General features: G+C 44.0%; 1 protein-coding gene across 6 annotated transcripts in view; it reads left to right on the top strand.

Moving 5' to 3' along the window:
- rab36 (RAB36, member RAS oncogene family) overlaps window positions 1–19,574 on the top strand; it is a 65,179-nt gene that overhangs the window by 25,020 nt on the left and 20,585 nt on the right. For 4 of the 6 annotated variants that reach the window (XM_045690396.1, XM_045690389.1, XM_045690399.1 and 1 more), the window contains 2 exons: window positions 9,420–9,653; window positions 10,037–10,902. In XM_045690396.1, coding sequence (XP_045546352.1) covers window positions 10,180–10,902 — 723 coding nt within the window. In that variant the 5' untranslated portion in view covers window positions 9,420–9,653; window positions 10,037–10,179. Of the gene's footprint in view, window positions 1–525; window positions 637–8,374; window positions 9,218–9,419; window positions 9,654–10,036; window positions 10,903–19,574 lie in introns of those variants that run through there. The other 2 variants (XM_045690397.1, XM_045690392.1) reach the window with 2 other exon arrangements.

The raw sequence follows: 19,574 nt of genomic DNA on the forward strand, positions 1-19,574 counted from the left end.
AAAAAACTGTGACGGCCCGGATGGAGAAGTCCTCTTCTGGCTGTGCCGGGTTGAGATTATAACAGTACATGGCCAAGATGTTCAAATGTTCATAGATGACCAGCAGGGTCAAATAATAATAATCACAGTGGTTGTAGAGGGTGCAACAGGTCAGCACCTCAGGAGTAAATGTCAGTTGGCTTTTCATAGACGATCATTCAGAGTTAGAGACAGCAGGTGTGGTAGAGACAGAGAGTTGAAAACAGCAGGTCTGCGATAAGGTAGCGCACATCCGGTGAACAGGTCAGGGTTCCATAGCCGCAGGCAGAACAGTTGAAACTGGAGCAGCAGCACGACCAGGTGGACTGGGGACAGCAAGGAGTCATCAGGCCAGCTAGTCCTGAGGCATGGTCCTAAGGCTCAGGTCCACCGAGAGAAGAGAAAGAAAGAGAAAGCGAAAGAGAGAGAGAATTAGAGGAAGCATACTTAAATTCACACAGGACACCGGATAAGACAGGGGAAATACTCCAGATATAACAGACTGACCCTAGCCCCCCGACACATAAACTATTGCAGCATAATTACTGGAGGCTGAGACAGGAGGGGTACCATGTACTGACCACCTAGAACATGGAGGAGAGGCACACAGAAGAGAAGGTAAAAAAGGCATTAACTACTATTGTTGCTGACTGGGAGGGGGACAGCAGTAAGGTGAGCGCCGTCTGGTAGGTAGCCTGGACTACGGTAGATTTGAACTGCATCGCCCCATAGAGGTCATACGCATGACTATATCCGAATTGTCAATTCACATGTAATTAACGATTAAATGTTAAAAATGTCTGTTTAAACATTGAGAAAATGTGTACATTTGTCACTCAGCTCTCTCCCATCTAACCAGCTAGAATTCACAGGAATATTAGATACAGATTTTGTCCACTAACACAGGTCGTTGAATTTCTTGGTCGCCTAAGAGAAAAAAAGATATGATTTTTGACTCTCAACATTTATTTATTTTACAGTGGTCTAATTCAATCACTTTATTCAATATGAAAACAATCTGAATGGCATCCTACTTTTAGTTTGACGATGACGACAGAGAATAGATTAAAGGACATGTTAAGCTGATTGGATCTCATTTCTAAGTACAACTACACCAGGGCAGTCATTGATTCACATGCCGCTGTATAAACGTCAAAGCCAGATAAAGGCAGTTTGGACAGCCTCACACACACCAACATTTATCTGTCTAAATGATCACGAGTCCCATCACGTCAGCTCTTCTCTCTCCCAACTTTCTGTTCCCGTAATGTCGTTCACCAAGCCAAGCCTACTCACAGCCTATTTAGGTTGCGCTGCTTTTCTTGTGGTATTTTATTAGGATCCCCATTAGCCGTTTCAAAAGCAGCAGCTATTCTTCCTGGGATCCACACAAAACATGGAATACTATGGAACATTAATAGACAACAACAGTTCAAGGACAGAACTACATAAAAAATGTTTTAAAGGCACATGTAGCCTACATATTAATACATACACACAAACTATCTAGGTTAAATAGGGGAGAGGGGTTGTGCCGTGAGGTGTTGCTTTATCTGTTTTTTGAAACCAGGTTTGCTGTTTATTTGAGCAATATGAGATGGAATGGAGTTCTGTTCTATATAATACTGTACACTTTCTTTCTTGTTCTGGTTTGGGGACTGTGAAAAGACCCCTTGTGGCATGTCTAGTGGGGTAAGTGTGTGTGTCAGAGCTGTGTGTAAGTTGACTATGCAAACAATTTGGGATTTTCAACACAATGTTTCTTATAAAAAGAAGAAGTGATGCAGTCAGTCTCTCCTCAACTCTTAGCCAAGAGTGACTGGTATGCATAGTATTTATATCAGCCCTCTGATTACAATGAAGAGCAAGACGTGCCGCTCTGTTTTGGGTGAGCTGCAGCTTAACTAGGTCTTTCCTTGCAGCACTGGACCACACGACTGGACAGTAATCAAGATAAGACAAAACTAGAGCCTGCAGGACTTGCTTTTTGGAGTGTGGTGTCAAAAAAGCAGAGTATCTCTTTATTACGGACAGACCTCTCCCCATCTTTACAACCATTGAATCTATATGTTTTGGCCATGACAGTTTGTAATAAGGTAATGCCAAGTCATTTTGTCTACTCAACAGCCATACCATTCATTACCAGATTCAGCTGAGGTCTAGAACTTAGGGAATGATTTGTACCAAATACCATGCTCTTAGTTTTAGAGATGTTCAGGAACAGTTTATTACTGGCCATCCATTCCAAAACAGACTGAAACTCTTTGTTAAGGGTTTCAGTGATTTCATTAGCTGTGGTTGCTGATGTGTACATCAGCATACACGGACACACATGCTTTGTTTATTGCCAGTGGCAGGTCAATGGTAAAAATAGAAAAGAGTAGAGGGCCTAGAGAGCTGCCCTGCAGTACACCACACTTTACATGTTTGACATTAAAGAAGCTTCTATTTAAGAAAACCCTTAGAGTTCTATTTGATAGATAGCTCTGAATCCACGATATGGCAGAGGTCGAAAAGCCATAACACAAGTTTTTTCAACAACAGGCTATGGTCAATAATATCCAAGGCTGCACTGAAATCTAACAGTACAGCTCCCACAATTTTCTTATTATCAATTTCTTTCAACCAATCATCAGTCATTTGTGTCAGTGCAATACATTTTGAGTGCCCTTCTCTATAAGCATGCTGAAAGTCTGTTAATTTGTTTACAGAGAAATAGTATTGTATTTGGTCAAACTATTCTTTCCTATAGTTTGCTAAGAGCTGGTAGCAAGCTTATAGGTCTGCTATTAGAAAGAGTAAAGAAAGCTTTACCACTCTTGGGTAGCGGAATTACTTTGGCTTCCCTCCAGGCCTGAGGACAAAGACTTTCTTCTAGGCTCAGATAAAAGATATGACATATATAGGAGTGGCTATAGAGTCAGCTACAATCCTCAGTAGCTTTCTATTGAAGTTGTCAATGCCAGGAAGTTGGTCATTATTGATCGTTAACAATAATTTTGTTGGTTGAAAACAGTGGAGGGGAGGACGGCTCATAATGATGGCAGGAATGGAGTCAATGGAATGATATCAACCATATCGTTGATGTGTTTGATACCATTCCATTGACTCCATTTCAGCCATTATTACAAGCCGTCCTCCCCTCAGAGGCCTTGAACTGGTTGAAAACACTATAGGCTAATGTGTCACACAGCTCAACTGTCTTCATGTCTACTGGGGGAGCCAGGTCAGGGAGGGTAACTGTAACTGACTGACTATTTAGTCTGGTGTCCTCAGTACCCTCAGTCTGCCAGGCTACCACAGGAACCCCAGCCTCCAGCAGGTACTAAACCCTCTACCCGCCCTCTCTCCCAAAACCACTGTCCCTGTCCCTGCACTGTCATGGACCAATGGGTAAATGGAACATTAGAACCATAAGCGTTGTGCAAAACGATCCCTATTACACAGTTTACTGTCTGAGGTTCACGGAGGACCGTCGGCAGAGAGAGAGAGATGGGAAAGAGAAAGGGAGTGAGAAAGAGAGAGTGTGAGAGAAAAAGAGACAGAGAGGAGGGAGAGGGAAGAGAGGAGAGAGGGGAGGGGGGGGAAGTAACCTCAGCGTGATGTAAAATAACCAGTGACTGTGATTGTTGGGAAGAGACCTGGGGTGTTCATGTGTGTTCATGTGGTATGCGTGTGTGAGGAGGGGGGACATGCGCATGTGTGTGTGTGTGTGTGTGTGTGTGTGTGTGTGTTGTGTGTGTGTAGACATGAGTGAAGAGGGACTGGGGCATATCGCACAATGCCACTGCTGGTGAGATGCTTTATGTAACAACGGTATTCATCAATAAGACAGAGATGCCATTGTGCTTTTTGTCAGGACTTACATAATCTATTTATTGCCAGAGCCAGGCCTGTTCAGTGGCAGGAGAGATGGAGCAGTGGCATACAAGGTAGGCATGGTAACCCTGGAACTGGGGGAGCTGCTGCATGCTCTCGGAACTACCTGTATGCAGAGTTTATCATATCTAAAACAACACACTTCTTCAGGTGTATTTTTGAATTTGAAAATCACACTCCTGTATACCGGTATTTCTACTTGATTATTTATGTTTATTTCAACACATGTCAAGCTGGCTGTTGTGTCAGAAACCTTTGGACAATGGACAGTACAGTATGTTTGCTCTGAACACCTAACAGGATCCCTCTTCAAATACAAAACATGAACACACACACACCTGTTCACCTCATTTCTAAACCATTGATAGTTAACAAAAACCATACTCATCACACACTCCGCTCTGCCTCCTTCGTTTTGAAAACATAATGACCTGAGAACAACATTACTCCTCTGTCTAGCAACTCTATCATCACTAAACATGACACTAGCACAAAAACAGCACCTGGCTGTTCCTCAATTCTTAAATTGTCTGGCTTGGCTTTCATTGTCTCACTCTACAGTCTGTATGTGCCTCTCGATTAATTCTATTTAATTCAGCCCAGCCCATCGGATAAAGGAAGGCTAGCAGACTGACCCCATTGCAACCTCTTTCATAGTCCTATTTTATTTATTAATTGTAAGGAAAAGATCATGTCCGTACTACATGTGAAAAAGAGTGGTGATGTGTGGATAGTCCTGGTATCATATAACGTTACTGAACAAAAATATAAACACAACATGCAACAATTTGTTACAGTTCATATCAGGAAATCAGCCAATTGAAATAAATTCATTAGGTCCTAATCCATGGATTTCACATGACTGGGAATACAGAGATGCGTCTGCTGGTCACAGAAAATGGGCCTCGGGATCTAGTCACGGTATTTCTGTGCATTCAAACTGCCATTGTTAAAATGCATTTGTGTTCGTTGTCCGTAGCATATGCCTGCCCATACCATAGCCCCACCTCCACCATGGGGCACTCTGTTCACAACATTGACATCAGCAAACCGCTCGCCTACACAACGCCATACACGTTGTCTGGTCTGCGGTTGTGAGGCCAGCTGGACGTACTACCAAATTCTCTAAAACAACGTTGGAGGCAGCTTATGGTAGAGAAATTAACATAAAAATGATCTGGCAACAGCTCTGGTGGACATTCCTGCAGTCAGCATGCCAATTGCACGCTCCCTCAAAACTTGACACATTTGTGGCATTGTGTTGTGTGACAAAACTGCACATTTTAGAGTGGCCTTTTAATTTCCCCTGCACAAGGTGCACCTGTGTAATGATGATTTGTCACCCTCATCATGGCAAAGACACGGAGAAATGCATATGATGCAGCTTTCAAGTTGAAGGCGATTGATCTGGCTGTTGGGAAAGGAAATAGAGCTGCTGCACGGGAGCTTGGTCTTAATGAGTCGATGATAAGATGTTGGAAACAGCAGCGTGAGGAATTGACTCAGTGCAAAAAGACAACTAAAGCTTACTGCTAATTTTGTATTTTTTGTTACAAGCCGTGTTTCGTTAAAGCCTATTTATTTTTGTTACAAGCCGTGTTTTGTTAAAGCCAATTTATTTTTGTTACAAGCCGTGTTTCGTTAAAGCCTGTGTAAAGTTCATTTGTTTCAATGTACCGGTAGGCACCTGCAGCTTATAGACATGTGCAGCTTATTTATGTTGAAAATATATATATTTTTAAATTCAGTGGGTGCGGCTTATATTGAGGTGCGCTTAATAGTCCGGAAATTATGGTAATTATTTAAGCACGTAATAAAGGTCTGTGCTTGCATTCTGTCCGTTAACCAGGAATCTTCTATTACCCAACCCTCTGAGGATTACCATCACCTCCCAATCTAATATGATTGACCTTCTTTCTGACGACAAATTGGTGCTTTCCACTATCATGACAGAAATAGCCCATTACACTACCGTGACAGACTGACTGTAGTACATCTGCTCATTTCTAATCATGATTAGATATTGTAATTGTTCGCGGCACGGTCTAATTAGAAATAGGAGGTGAGCTCAGGGAGAGGAAGCCATTTGTGTCGTGTGCAACGAGTAGCGAAGGAGAGGCGAGAGAGTGACAGAGCTGGTCTCACCCTGACTATCACATTACCTCAGTGCTCACCATTAAACAGGAGTCTGGCCTGGCCTCTCTCCACGGCCCCTTCCGCGCTCCCTCTTCCTCCTCTCGCGTACTTAAAAAGGGACACGCCCTCACTACTTCACACAACGCCATTGTTCTCCACATCCCAACTACTGTCCTTGATTCAGTGAACTGGTGCTGTGTGCGCCGGGTAACCAGGTTTAAAGTGCATCCAGTTCTACAGTTTCAAAAAGTATGGTTTCATATGGACACAGAAAGGGTGGGGTATTGTAGTTGGGGTATTGTAGTTGACTGAAATAATATTTGTGAAGTGATACTAACCCCATATGCCCCCCTCTCACTTAGCACGTGCCTTACGAGAAAGAGTGCAAGCAGTTCTGTAGTTCCGTAAGCAGAGAAGGCACTCCACTGTGCCCATTATACCGGACTATCTGCGTGTTCAGAGTGGAAGGCCTGCCGACCGACCTCGTGACTCATCTTGCCCCTGGTGTTTGTGCTTCCACACTAACATAATGCATACCTTGTCATGCCATCAAGTCAGTGGCCTACATGTAGAATTAACTGGTCAACTGAACAACCAAAATGCAGAGCCAGGGAGTAAAGTGATACTTGAACTGATCAAAATAATTTGCCCATTGGTGTATTTCAGCTTTGATCATTTAGCTCAGTTGCATGTTTGCCTTTAAATGCTTGCAAAAGTGTAATGTTAACGCCAAAAGACAAATAGCATGCTAGTTCGCCATTCAACTAATACCTAAACCGTCAATCTATCTAATCTAACTGAACAAATAAACCCACCATTAAGTGTACGACAGTCTGTACATTCAGAGAGGGAAATGGGTAATATCATTCACAAGAGCCTGCGTTAAATGTGGGGATATTGTTGCGTAATCATGAAGAAATACACATCCCACCACCTCCTCAGCAGTTATCTAAAGAAGCATTACCTCTGAGGCAGTATGGCAATGCTGAGGAACGCTGAAATTGCACATTGAAATGAGCTCATGCACCGTTCGTTGTAATAACTCCTTTTATGGCCTCTGAAAATCAGTGATGTGCAGCTTTCTAACTGGTTTGGCTGGCTCCGCCATTTTGAGAGCTTGGGAAATCAGGTGCCCGAAGCAGAAGAACAATACTGTCTTTCCTGTTTGCGTTGTGTGGTGCTTCTGCTGTGTCAGACAGTCCTCCTAGTCTTTCCAAGAGTGGACCTCACTAACTTTGGGGAATGCTCTCTCTGTCTCTCTGTGTCTGTCTCTCGCCGTCTGTCTGTCTCTCTCTCTCTGTGTCTCTCCCTGTCTCTCGCCGTCTGTCTGTCTCTCTGTCTCTCCCTGTCTCTCGCCGTCTGTCTGTCTCTCTCTCTGTGTGACAGGTCTGAAGAGTGTAGTCTGGCCAACAAAACTAGGCCACAGTGTGATTTCACATTTGTTACACAACCAATAGCATACGGTCTGTCCTGTCACAATGTGCATCTATTTATCAGAGTCCCAGAGTCCGATCTCATAATGCAGCCCATTCACTGTAATATACAGTCAGGTCCAAAATGATTGGCACCCCTTGGTCCTGATTAGCAAAAAAGACTGTATAAAACAAATAATACAAATACTGAGCTACACTGAGTGTACAAAACATTAGGAACACCTGCTCTTTCCATGACCTAGACTGACTAGGTGAATCCTTGAGAAAGCCTTGATCCCTTATTGATGTCACTTCAATCAGTGTAGATGAAGGGGAGGAGACCGGTTAAAGAAGGATTTTTAAGCCTTGAAACAATTGAGACATGGATTTTATATGAGTGCCATTCAGAGGGTGAATGGGCAAGACAAAATATTTAAGTTTCCCGTGTTTATCAAGAATGGTCCATCACCCAAAAGACATCCAGCCAACTTGACACAACTGTGGAAAACATTGGGAACTGTTTCCTAATATTAAGTTGCACCCCATTTTGCCCTCGGAACAGCCTCAATTCGTCATGGCATGGACTCTACAAAGTGTCGAAAGCGTTCCACAGGGATGCTGGCCCATGTTGACTCCAATGCTTCCCACAGTTGTGTCAAGTTGGCTGGATAGCCTTTGGGTGGTGGACCATTCTTGATAAACACAGGTCCCATTCAAAGGCACTTACATATTGTGTCTTTCCCATTCACCCTCTGAATGGCACACATACACAATCCATGTCTCAATTGTCTCAAGGCTTAAAAATCCTTACTTAACATGTCTCCTCCCCTTCATCTACACTGAGTGAAGTGGATTTAACAAGTGACATCAATAAGGGATCATAGCTTTGACCTGGACTGTCTATGTCATGGAAAGAGCAAATGTTCCTAGTGTTTTGTTCACTCAGTGTCGTTATTATTTATCTGATACAGTATTTTTTTGCTCATCTTTATCAAGGGTGCCAATCATTTTGGGCCAGACTACCTGCAGTATTCCAACACATTAAATGCAGTGTATTCACACGGTGATTATATGATGTAAGAAAATGTTAATAATCCATAAAAATCCACATGGTGCAAAATGTTTTCAGCATTTTTGTAGGGCAATCTGTTTGTTTTCTGCTTGATACCCAAAGCTGCGATAATTTTTTTCCCTGACTGTTTTGAACCATGCACCTGCAGGATCACAAATTGGAGGTTGAGGCAGAGATCAGCCTTTGCAGTGGAATGAAAGAGTGAGAGGCACCTGTCGGCTTGAGGCAGTTATTTTCCACTGTGATAGTAAATAAACAGCACACATGACATCAGCTTGCAGAGCCTTAGGTAGACAGGAGAGCGGGAGAGTCCAGGGGCGAAGTGAGGGGAGAGCGGCTAGGGGGAGAAACATTCATCTTGCATGTGTTTCCGTTTCACACCCTGGATATCTTTTGGGTTTGCTTTTGTGTGTGTGTATGCACGTGCGTGTGTGTGTGTGTGTGTGTGTGTGTGTGTGTATGCGTGTTTGTGTGTTTTCTTGTGTATGACTCAGAAGGTCTATGGTAACACAGGGCTGCAGATGGAGATAGATAGGAGAAACGCCTGTTAGAAAGAAACAGCAAAGAGGAAGTGAGCACTGAGAGGGACAGTATGGCGACACAGCTGAGGATCCGAGATACAGGTCTGGGCTTTGACCAAGAGAACGGGTGCTGTGTGCTCCACATGCATTGTAGTGGAAATACACTGTCAGTTTTGGGGGTATGATATTTTGTGTCCCTTGTGTGTGTCTCTCTCTACATGTTTGTTTGAGTGTGTATTTTACTATGTGCATTTTGTGTGTTTTGTGAGACGTAAATGAAGCAGCTCAGCTCCACTTCTTGGTTTTCTCTAAGGCTCCTATGCTCTGATTCGTCATGACTGTGTTCATTGATCATGTCTCTCCTCCCTCTTTTGTTGGCAGAAACGGGGGCCTTCAGTTTCCTGAGACGCACCACTGCGAGGAGGAAACGGAGCAGAATATAGCCCAGAGAGGAGGCAGACAAGGCGTGAAGGACTGCCCTGGATGACTGCTGTCACCAAGATAGGGAGCGGTGACGTGAGAGCCATGAGGGAGGAGAGCGAGGGGGATTTGCTGCACCTACACATCATCCCCGAACACTGTCTCCACTAACACCTCCATCCCCATTCCTGCTCCGTAAGTTTCCTCAGGGGGTGACCCCTGATATGACCCCCAGCACTCGTGGAATTAGGCAATCCAGCCCAAGCCCCAGCTCCAGGCTCTGTGTGGGCATCCCACCATGTCCCGGTAGAGCTCTGTGCCATCGCCAGCCCCCAATCCTGGGATGAACCCACAGAGGACCAACACACAGCCTCTAGATCACGAGGAGAATGAAATATTCCTGAGTCATTCCTGCTCTATGGTTCTCGTTTCTCTTTGTTTGCTCTGAGTGGAAGGTGTCTCTCTCTCTTCCCATCAAGCCCCTGCAGCTTTGAAGATTCAAACGTAATCCTATTCCTGCTCTGACATCCCTCCCTCTCTTCATTAGTCTCTTATCTCTGTTCCTTTTGATCTTCCAGATTATTTTTGTTTGACCCCGGACGCGCCCCCTTTTCCACCCGGCACGTTCTCCTCTGTGATCACCACGTTCTCCTCTGTGATCACCACGTTCTCCTCTGTGATCACCACGTTTTCCTCGGTGTTCACCGCGTGGCAGACGACCATGGGTTGCCGGCAGAGTTCGGAGGAGAAGGAGGCGGCGCGGCGCTCCCGGCGGATCGACCGCCACCTGCGCTCGGAGAGCCAGCGGCAGCGGCGTGAGATCAAGCTCCTTCTGCTGGGCACCAGCAACTCTGGCAAGAGCACCATCGTCAAGCAGATGAAGATCATCCACAGTGGAGGCTTTAATCTGGATGCCTGCAAGGAGTACAAGCCCCTCATCCTTTACAACGCCATCGACTCGCTCACACGCATCATCCGTGCCCTGGCCACGCTCAAGATCGACTTCCACAACCCCGACCGCGCCTATGACGCCGTGCAGCTCTTCGCCCTAACCGGGCCGGCCGAGAGCAAAGGGGAGATCACAGAGGAGCTGCAGGGGGTCATGAAGCGCCTGTGGGCCGACTCAGGCGTGCAGGAGTGCTTCTGCCGCTCCAACGAGTACCACCTGGAGGATAACACTGCCTACTATCTGAACGACCTGGACCGCATCTCCTCCAACGAGTTCATCCCCACCGTGGAGGACATCCTGTGCTCCCGCGACATGACTACGGGCATCGTGGAGAACAAGTTCACCTTCAAGGAGCTCACCTTCAAGATGGTGGACGTGGGGGGGCAGCGCTCGGAGAGGAAGAAGTGGATCCATTGCTTCGAGGGCGTGACCGCCATCATTTTCTGTGTGGAGCTAAGCGGCTATGACCTCAAGCTATACGAGGACAACCAGACGGTAAGGGAAGCCATTGGGCAACACATGCAACATTAGCCATTACACAACCAGCCAGTTCCTGTCCACACTCTGTCATCACACCCTTGGGGCCTGCTGTTAGATATGGCACTGTGGTGTTCTCCTTTTCACACTTCTCAGGGTGCATTACATCTAGGGCCACACTACTCATTTCTGCAGAATTGAATAGATATCATGTGACTCAAAATGGCAGGGGCCCAAGTTGACCTCTAGCATGTGTCCTCAGAATGTTGGAGTTAAAAACAGGTAAATGATCAAGTAACAAACCCTAACTAACACTTCAAAGAGGAATATACAGTGTATCTGACATTCTGTGTGGATATGATAGCTTTACCCCGTGAAAGCATGAAAAGGGAAGACTATTCCTAGACAGAGGGCTAAAGGTGTATTTATTTATTTTTAGTTGTATTTGTTTGCACAAAAAAAGGGCTACCTTTTGTGAGAAGCATTAGGAGCAGATAACACATGCAAGAGCACGAGCCTGATGTTATCTCTGCTGCGTCAACACTACTCTATACCGCTCTTTACAACCTTCTGCATTTCCTGCATCTAAGGATGAGTCGGACCACAGAGTGAAGGAAAAGCAGCCAACAAGGCACTCACTGATTTAGTACATGAAATCAATTAGTTTATATTTGAGTCATCTTATCCAGAGCGACTCACAGGCTCAATTGCCTTGATCAAGGGCAGATTTTTCACCCACTCTGCCCCGGGATTCAAACCAGTGTCCTTTCAGTTACTAGCCCAACGCTCTTAACCGCAAAGCTACCGGCTGCCCTTTTTAGCGAGTTATAAATACCTTCTTGAGAGGATAATGCAGTTAGGTGTTAATTGACTTCATAGTGTAAGGTGTGAGGGTGTACCTGTGAGAATTAGCAGCTTGCGATGGCACTGTTCAGCAGTAGGACGTCACAGGTGCAGGAACAATTGACTGAGAGGGGGGTGAAGAGAGAGAAGGAGAGGAAGTGAGGAATGGAGAAGGAAAAAAGGGGATTGTTTGGAGGAAATCAGAGGGCCCACCCTTTTCCTCCCCTTGTCTGTCTGAGGCTTCAGCCAGTGGACATTATTTCTGAACTCCGGGTGTGGTTGGCAGGCACGGCTGATTTGAGCCCTTATTAGTAAAATGTCTGTTGGAACAGTTTCCACAGCTTTCCCCTTTATTGCAAGAGGCTTTTTCAACCCAAAGTGGTATGAAGTTTTGAGGGATGACCATGAATAATATTTCATTGTTAATTAGATGCTATGTAATAGGCCTACACAGTGGCCTACACAGTGGCCTACACAGTGGCCTAGTGCTCCAATCAGCGTCATATGAAGTATTCTGTTTAAAGAAACATTTGGTTCTGGTGCAAACTAAGTTCTGGTGTATTTCAAGCCTTCAAGCACATACTATGTCAGAAATGACAAAAACAGCTCTAGAAGTATTAGTGTCTGACTCAATGTAGTATTATGTCTCAATGTCTCTCATAAATCCTCAGAAGAAGATGAGAATGTATCTGAAGACAGGCAGGGAGTCAGAGAGGGAATCAGAGAGGCATGGAGTCAGAGAGGGAATCAGAGAGGCATGGAGTCAGAGAGGGAATCAGAGAGGCAAGGAGTCAGAGAGGGAATCAGAGAGGCATGGAGTCAGAGAGGGAATCAGAGAGGCATGGAGTCAGAGAGGGAATCAGAGAGGCAAGGAGTCAGAGAGGGAATCAGAGAGGCAAGGAGTCAGAGAGGGAATCAGAATAGAGTCAGAGAGGGAATCAGAGAGGCATGGAGTCAGAGAGGGAATCAGAGAGGCATGGAGTCAGAGAGGGAATCAGAGAGGCAGGGAGTCAGAGAGGGAATCAGAATAGAGTCAGAGAGGGAATCAGAGAGGCATGGAGTCAGAGAGGGAATCAGAGAGGCATGGAGTCAGAGAGGGAATCAGAGAGGCATGGAGTCAGAGAGGGAATCAGAGAGGCAAGGAGTCAGAGAGGGAATCAGAATAGAGTCAGAGAGGGAATCAGAGAGGCATGGAGTCAGAGAGGGAATCAGAGAGGCATGGAGTCAGAGAGGGAATCAGAGAGGCAAGGAGTCAGAGAGGGAATCAGAGAGGCATGGAGTCAGAGAGGGAATCAGAGAGGCATGGAGTCAGAGAGGGAATCAGAGAGGCATGGAGTCAGAGAGGGAATCAGAGAGGCAAGGAGTCAGAGAGGGAATCAGAATAGAGTCAGAGAGGGAATCAGAGAGGCATGGAGTCAGAGAGGGAATCAGAGAGGCATGGAGTCAGAGAGGGAATCAGAGAGGCAAGGAGTCAGAGAGGGAATCAGAATAGAGTCAGAGAGGGAATCAGAATAGAGTCAGAGAGGGAATCAGAGAGGCAAGGAGTCAGAGAGGGAATAAGAGAGGCAAGGAGTCAGAGAGGGAATCAGAATAGAGTCAGAGAGGGAATCAGAGAGGCAAGGAGTCAGAGAGGGAATCAGAATGGAGTCAGAGAGGGAATCAGAGAGGCAAGGAGTCAGAGAGGGAATCAGAGAGGCATGGAGTCAGAGAGGGAATCAGAATAGAGTCAGAGGGAATAAGAGAGGGAGACATAGAGAAAGAGGTTGTGGTGAGCCTCTGAATTAGATCTCTCTCTCTCTCTAACAGAAAGGGGAGGGATCAGAGAGGGCCTGAATAATTGAGTCTTAAACATGAATATATTTTAGGTACTCTTTTTTTGTGTGCATCTTTGATGGACTCTCTGAGACAAGAAGGGACACCTGAGGCCCTGACACTCTCTCGGCAGTTCACTGATTGTATTTTTTGTTGTTGTCAGTGTACGTGTATGTTTTATGGTTTAGGTTTTGGGACTGTTACTAATCAAAAGAGATGGGTTGAGGTTGAAAGACCATGGCAAATAGAATGGGAATTGGACTGATAATTACTTTCACATACATTTCAAATTAAGTATTGAGATATTTTTTATTTTAAAAGTAGTTGAATATTGGGATGTACTTGGAAAGTATTGGCATGTATTTGAAAATGCTCAAATACACTCCCATGCATTTAACCCAGGTTTTTGAAAATAGTATTTGAAAATACTTTCAAATAGTAGGCTATTTTATATAACATATAATCAAAACACATGTGTTTGAAACCCGGACTGATTAGGTGAGAGATAGGGAAAGAGAGGGACACAAAGGAGCAAGATAAAGCTTCCTAGAGAGTGAAGCAGAACTGGGAGAAGAGTGCTGAGTTTTCTCCACTGAGGAAAAGCTTTGGATCTACAATTACTTAATTAATGGAGCTCGTATGACCCTATAGTACAACCTCCATAACCACAGTCATCATTCAACCATGCTCTATAACAAAATGGACCCAGTTGCAATGGTGGCCTTAAACTGCAATATTTCACATCTGTTTTAACATGCGCAATTGGCTGATGTTAAATGTAAAAAAATACAGGAGGCTAGGGGAACACATGATGACCTCAGATTATGATATACTAACATGGAATAGAAGGCTGAATGACATCACCACCTGAGAAACCAGCAGGAAAAGAGACTCTGCTCTCTCTTATTCCATCACATGTAGTGTAGTACTGGATCCCTGGTAGGACATGCTACACAGGTTTTTTAGAGAGGATGGCTGTCTTTGTGAGGAAAAATTAAAGTCTTGCAATTCTTTCCCCACCCACCCATTCCCTGATGCATTTTTCCTGTCCCATCCCTGTCTTCATAATGAATTGGTTGCCATGGCTTCAGTTGCCTAGTAACAGACTAGTCAAATGCTCCTAATAATCCTGGGCTGTTGACAGTGAGCTGTGACTTAGGGAGGGTGTGTGTGCGTGCATCCACATGTGTGTGTTCTGCCTGCCTGCATGCGTGCGTGTACTGTAAACGAATACATGTTTGTATGCGGTAGGGAGGGCTGAGCAACTGGGTTCCATACTGTGTGTATGTGAGGTGAAAACAAAGTACAAGAGCTTTCTGGTTGGAGTGGTGTACAGTGGACATACATTTCACAGAGCTGCTACAGTGACATGTGACTGCACTCTAAGCCCCATAGACATAGTAGAGGTGTTAAATTAAAGTGTCCAGTGACTCCAGAGGATCCAAAATAGGACCACACTTCTAAAATCTCCTAAGGAGCGTAAGCATACTTTCTCACGCTGTATATATGAAAGTCATAATTGAAAAACTTAAGCTAATACAATTTCATGTTAATGAATGGGGAATTGTGTCTAATTGGAAACTGGGTTTCACAGCCGATAGGATGACAGAGTAGGACCATTCTTGGGTTAGCTACTGAAACACTCACCAACTATGAGGTGTTTAAAACAGAATTTAAGATCAGAACTTAAGATCTCAATAATGCTCTTGTGGCAACGAGCAGGTGTCCACATACTTTTGGTCATGTAGTGTATGTTATGAATTCTAGCTAGGTGTTAGGGGTAAGGGGTTAGGGTTAAGTTTAGGAGTTAGGTTAAAGGGTTAAAGTTATGGTTAGGGAAGTGTTAGCTAACAAGCTAAGTAGTTGCAAAGTAGCTAAAAAGTAGTTAGTAGTTGAAAAGTTGCTAATTAGCAAAAATGCTAAAGTTGTCCGTGATGAGATTCGAACTCGCAACATTTGGGTTGCTAGACATTTGCGTTATACGACCACCCATCCACCCCAACCAACCACTGCCTTAACTAACCACATGTCTTATGTTACCATACCAAACATAACACATCATACTAATTTGGGTGTCCTGAATTTACATTTGCTATGTTAATAAGTCTAGTCTCTGAGACCAGGCTGCCATGAGAGTAAAGCATAAATCATAGTCCATAGACACTGAGATGCGACAGTCCGGCGTCCCATTGTGACATAGCACTCTGAGACCACCATGGAATGTGCCCCTTGCAGTAAACCAACGTGTCTCTGGAACACCTACTCTATTCATTTCAATGTGTTGACAGTTGGAGAAATTGCTTGAGCTGCGCTGAGAATTCGAAAAGTTTGAAAGCCGGCGGTGCAATATTCTAGAACGCTAGTGTGTGTAAGGTCCACGTTTTGGACTGTGATAGACACTTTAGGCTTTAGGGTCCTTGAGGAATGTATTCATTGTAAAATCACAATTGTTATGGTATGGGGGTTTATTAGGGAAATCAATCACAGTAAAATGTTGAATCCGTTCAAATGAATCATGGAAGCTTCTTGAATTGAATTTATCCTGGAATTAAATGTTGTTTATAGGCTGCACATTTAATTGAATCTTGCAGAGCCCAGAGCTTTTGATTGAGTGAGGCTGCAGTGAGTAGCAGCACAGCGTACCGACACAGAGAGAGAGGAGAGAGAGATAGGGTGGAGTAACAAGCGCTACAGACAGCTACAGAGCATCAGGTGAAAAGATGTGAGGTAACGCTAGCTCAAAATATTCAGGTAGCATTACAAAACAGGGAGAGAGCGATAAACTACCTTGATTAATAAAAGTGTAGTGTGTATATAGATCCCTTTTTTTGAGGCTCTGGCAATTATAATGAAAAATAATAATGGAAAACGTTGTGTATGATATTCTTGAGGCAATTGTATTATTTGTGTCCCATATCTTAATGTACAGTGATATACAGTACCAGTCAAAAGTTTGGACACACGTACTCATTCAAGGGTTTTTCTTTATAAAGGGTGGCTACTTTGAACAATCTAAAATCTATTTTGATTTGTTTAACACTTTTTTGGTTACTACATATGTTATTTCATAGTTTTGATGTCTTCACTATTATTCTACAATGTAGAAAATAGTAAAAAGAATCAAGAATGAGTAGGTGTGTTCAAACTTTAGACTTCTGAAATATAAACTCAACATGTAAAGTGTTGGTTCCATGAGCTGAAATAAAAGATCCCAGACAGTTTCCACACGCACAAAAAGCGTATTTCTCTCAAATTGTTTACATCCCCGTTTTTGAGCATTTCTCCTTTGACAAGATAATCCATCCACCTGACAGGTGTGGCATATCAAGAAGTTGATTAAATGGCATGATCCTTACACAGGTGCACCTTGTGCTGGGAACAATAAAAGGCCACTCTAAAATGTGCAATTTTTTCACACAACACAATGCCACAGATGTCTCAAGTTTAGAGAATCCATAGATTAGGGCCTAATGAATTTATTTCAATTGATTGATTTCCTTATATGAACTGTAACTTAGTAAAATAATAGAAATTGTTGCATGTTGAGTTTATATGTTTCTTTAGTATATAAGGTAGTGCCATTCGAATCGAACCTTAATTGAATTATCTAGGGGTGGCTCCTCACTCACTCCAGAGATTTGTATTTACTTGAAAGAAAGCATTAACACAGGATTGAACCTCCTCATTAATACTTCATCTTAATTAAGGCCTGTGTGTCTAGAGTGCTCAGGGAGAGGGGGGGCTCTGCCGGTTGGCCACGGGGAGGGAGGGTGAGGGGGGCTCTGCCGATAGGCCACGGGGAGGGATGGTGTGTTCAGGGTCTAGGGGAGGGGGAGCTTCCTGCTGTGTGCTGCTACCCTAGTATCTACTCCGCTTTCCCCTCTTCCCTCCTCTCTCCCTCTTTAACTCTAACGATGACGGAATGAACAGGTAAGGAGGGTAGAGTCCCAAAGCACAGTGGGTGGGCTGCTGCCTTCCTCTCCACGCAGCAGGGTTCTGGTGTAGACACCCTGAGAACAAATGGAGGCGGAGCCTCTGGCTCTGACCTTATTTAGTGTACACTGCTTAGGGTCCTAAGATCAGTCCCTAAGGATGCCTACTTATGCCAGAGAAAAGAGGCTTGCGTCTTGCGCCACAGCACTGGATCCATAACAAGTCTGTATATTCAGATGATTGGTTCATAGAACTTATATAGAACATAGAACTTACGGTATACAAATGAGTTCATTTGCCTAGTCCCTTGTTTAACATTGCAAAACACTACATATTGTACGCAACAACAAATAAGTGTGGATGGTTTATATATATATATATATTTTTTTTTTTTGTCATTTAGCAGACGCTCTTATCCAGAGCGACTTACAGTAGTGAATGCATACATTTCATTTCATGCATTTATTATTTTTTCCTTTTCCTTCTCCCTGTGGGAATCGAACCCACAACCCTGGCGTTGCAAACACCATGCTCTACCAACTGAGCCACAGGGAAGCTATCAAGTAAATGAGACAGAGACTTTATACGTTACAAACCTCTAGTTATTAAACTGTTTAATTGCACTTGCCCACCTATCGCTCTCTCTCCCCTTCTATCGCTCTCTCTCCCCTTCTATCGCTCTCTCTCCCCTTCTATCGCTCTCTCTCCCCTTCTATCGCTCTCTCCCTCTCCTTCTATCGCTCTCTCTCCCTCCTTCTATCGCTCTCTCTCCCTCCTTCTATCGCTCTCTCTCCCTCCTTCTATCGCTCTCTCTCCCTCCTTCTATCGCTCTCTCTCCCTTCTATCTCTCTGAACATATCTTGTGATTTGCTCAGAGCACCATGATGTTTTGTGTAACCTTTTAAACAGCAGCCCAGTCTTCAGACTGAACTCCTCACTCAGTCACAAGCTACTGGATTCACACCACATGCCTGCAGCCTCCCATATCTCTCTCTCACACACACACACACACACACACCATGTCTAGTGTTAATCATTTTAGTACCGGGGACTTATAATGGAATATGAAATCTATCAGACCAAAGATTTTTGTTAATCCCATAGATATTGTACATCTTGGGAAAAGCCTCATGCATGACAGAGCTCTACTTGCTGCATCTGTACTGATGTCAGTCAGACTGTTCTTTTCACATTTGGCTTCACAACTGCCCAGCACTCCCTTGTGCTCAAACTATGATTCACTGCATGACCAACAACTGTTTCCTTGTTCTTCTTTGATATATAACAACTCCTCTCCCCAGTAATGTGAATATATATTTCAGTATGCCAGTGATTTAGGGAGCTGTTAACTCTTTACAATCATGGGAATTGGACTAATGTATATGGATAGGGCTAAATTGAAATGTTTCTTATAGAAGAAATATGAAAAGCATATGCATAACCATGGTAGCAATTGAAAGGGAACAGTTTGGAGATTATGGGGAAATTATTAGACCAAAAGGTGAGGACACAACAGTTGACCTGACACAAGACTGAATGTGTACAGGTTTGGATAGATTTTAGTCATGTTTTCAATTGAAATGTAAAAGTACAATAAACAAGGTAGCTTCTCAAATCCATGGGCATTGTATTCCAGTATATTGTAGCTCTAACAGAGAAGGCCGATTTTACTGTGTCGAAAAGGGACAACGCAATCCCCTCTAGTTACTGCCCTTGTTATCCTGGAGGTGCTTTCCTTGAGCATGATATGCTGGCATAGGGGTGGAGGGGCAAGACCATGCAGGATCTTAAAGACAAGGCTTGCATCTACATTCTGCTTAAAGCTATCTAGACTAAATAAATGATGTTTGTAAATGATATGACAATGGTGGTAACTGTTTGGTTTGTTATCAAAAATCTTAAGTGTTTGTTTGTAGAGTGATTCAATTGGTTTCAGAATAGTAGGTCCTGCTTGTGACCAGCATGTGAGGCAATATCTCAGATGCGAGAGGATCACAGCATGCATATATAGTTTGGCGGCCTCCAGAGGAAGGAAAGGTCTTGACCGTGTTTAAACACCTTCATAAAACTTCATAAAAATGACAAGAGTTTGAGTGAGAGGA

Source organism: Salmo salar, chromosome ssa01, assembly GCF_905237065.1.
Source record: "Salmo salar chromosome ssa01, Ssal_v3.1, whole genome shotgun sequence".
Lineage (NCBI taxonomy): Eukaryota > Metazoa > Chordata > Actinopteri > Salmoniformes > Salmonidae > Salmo > Salmo salar.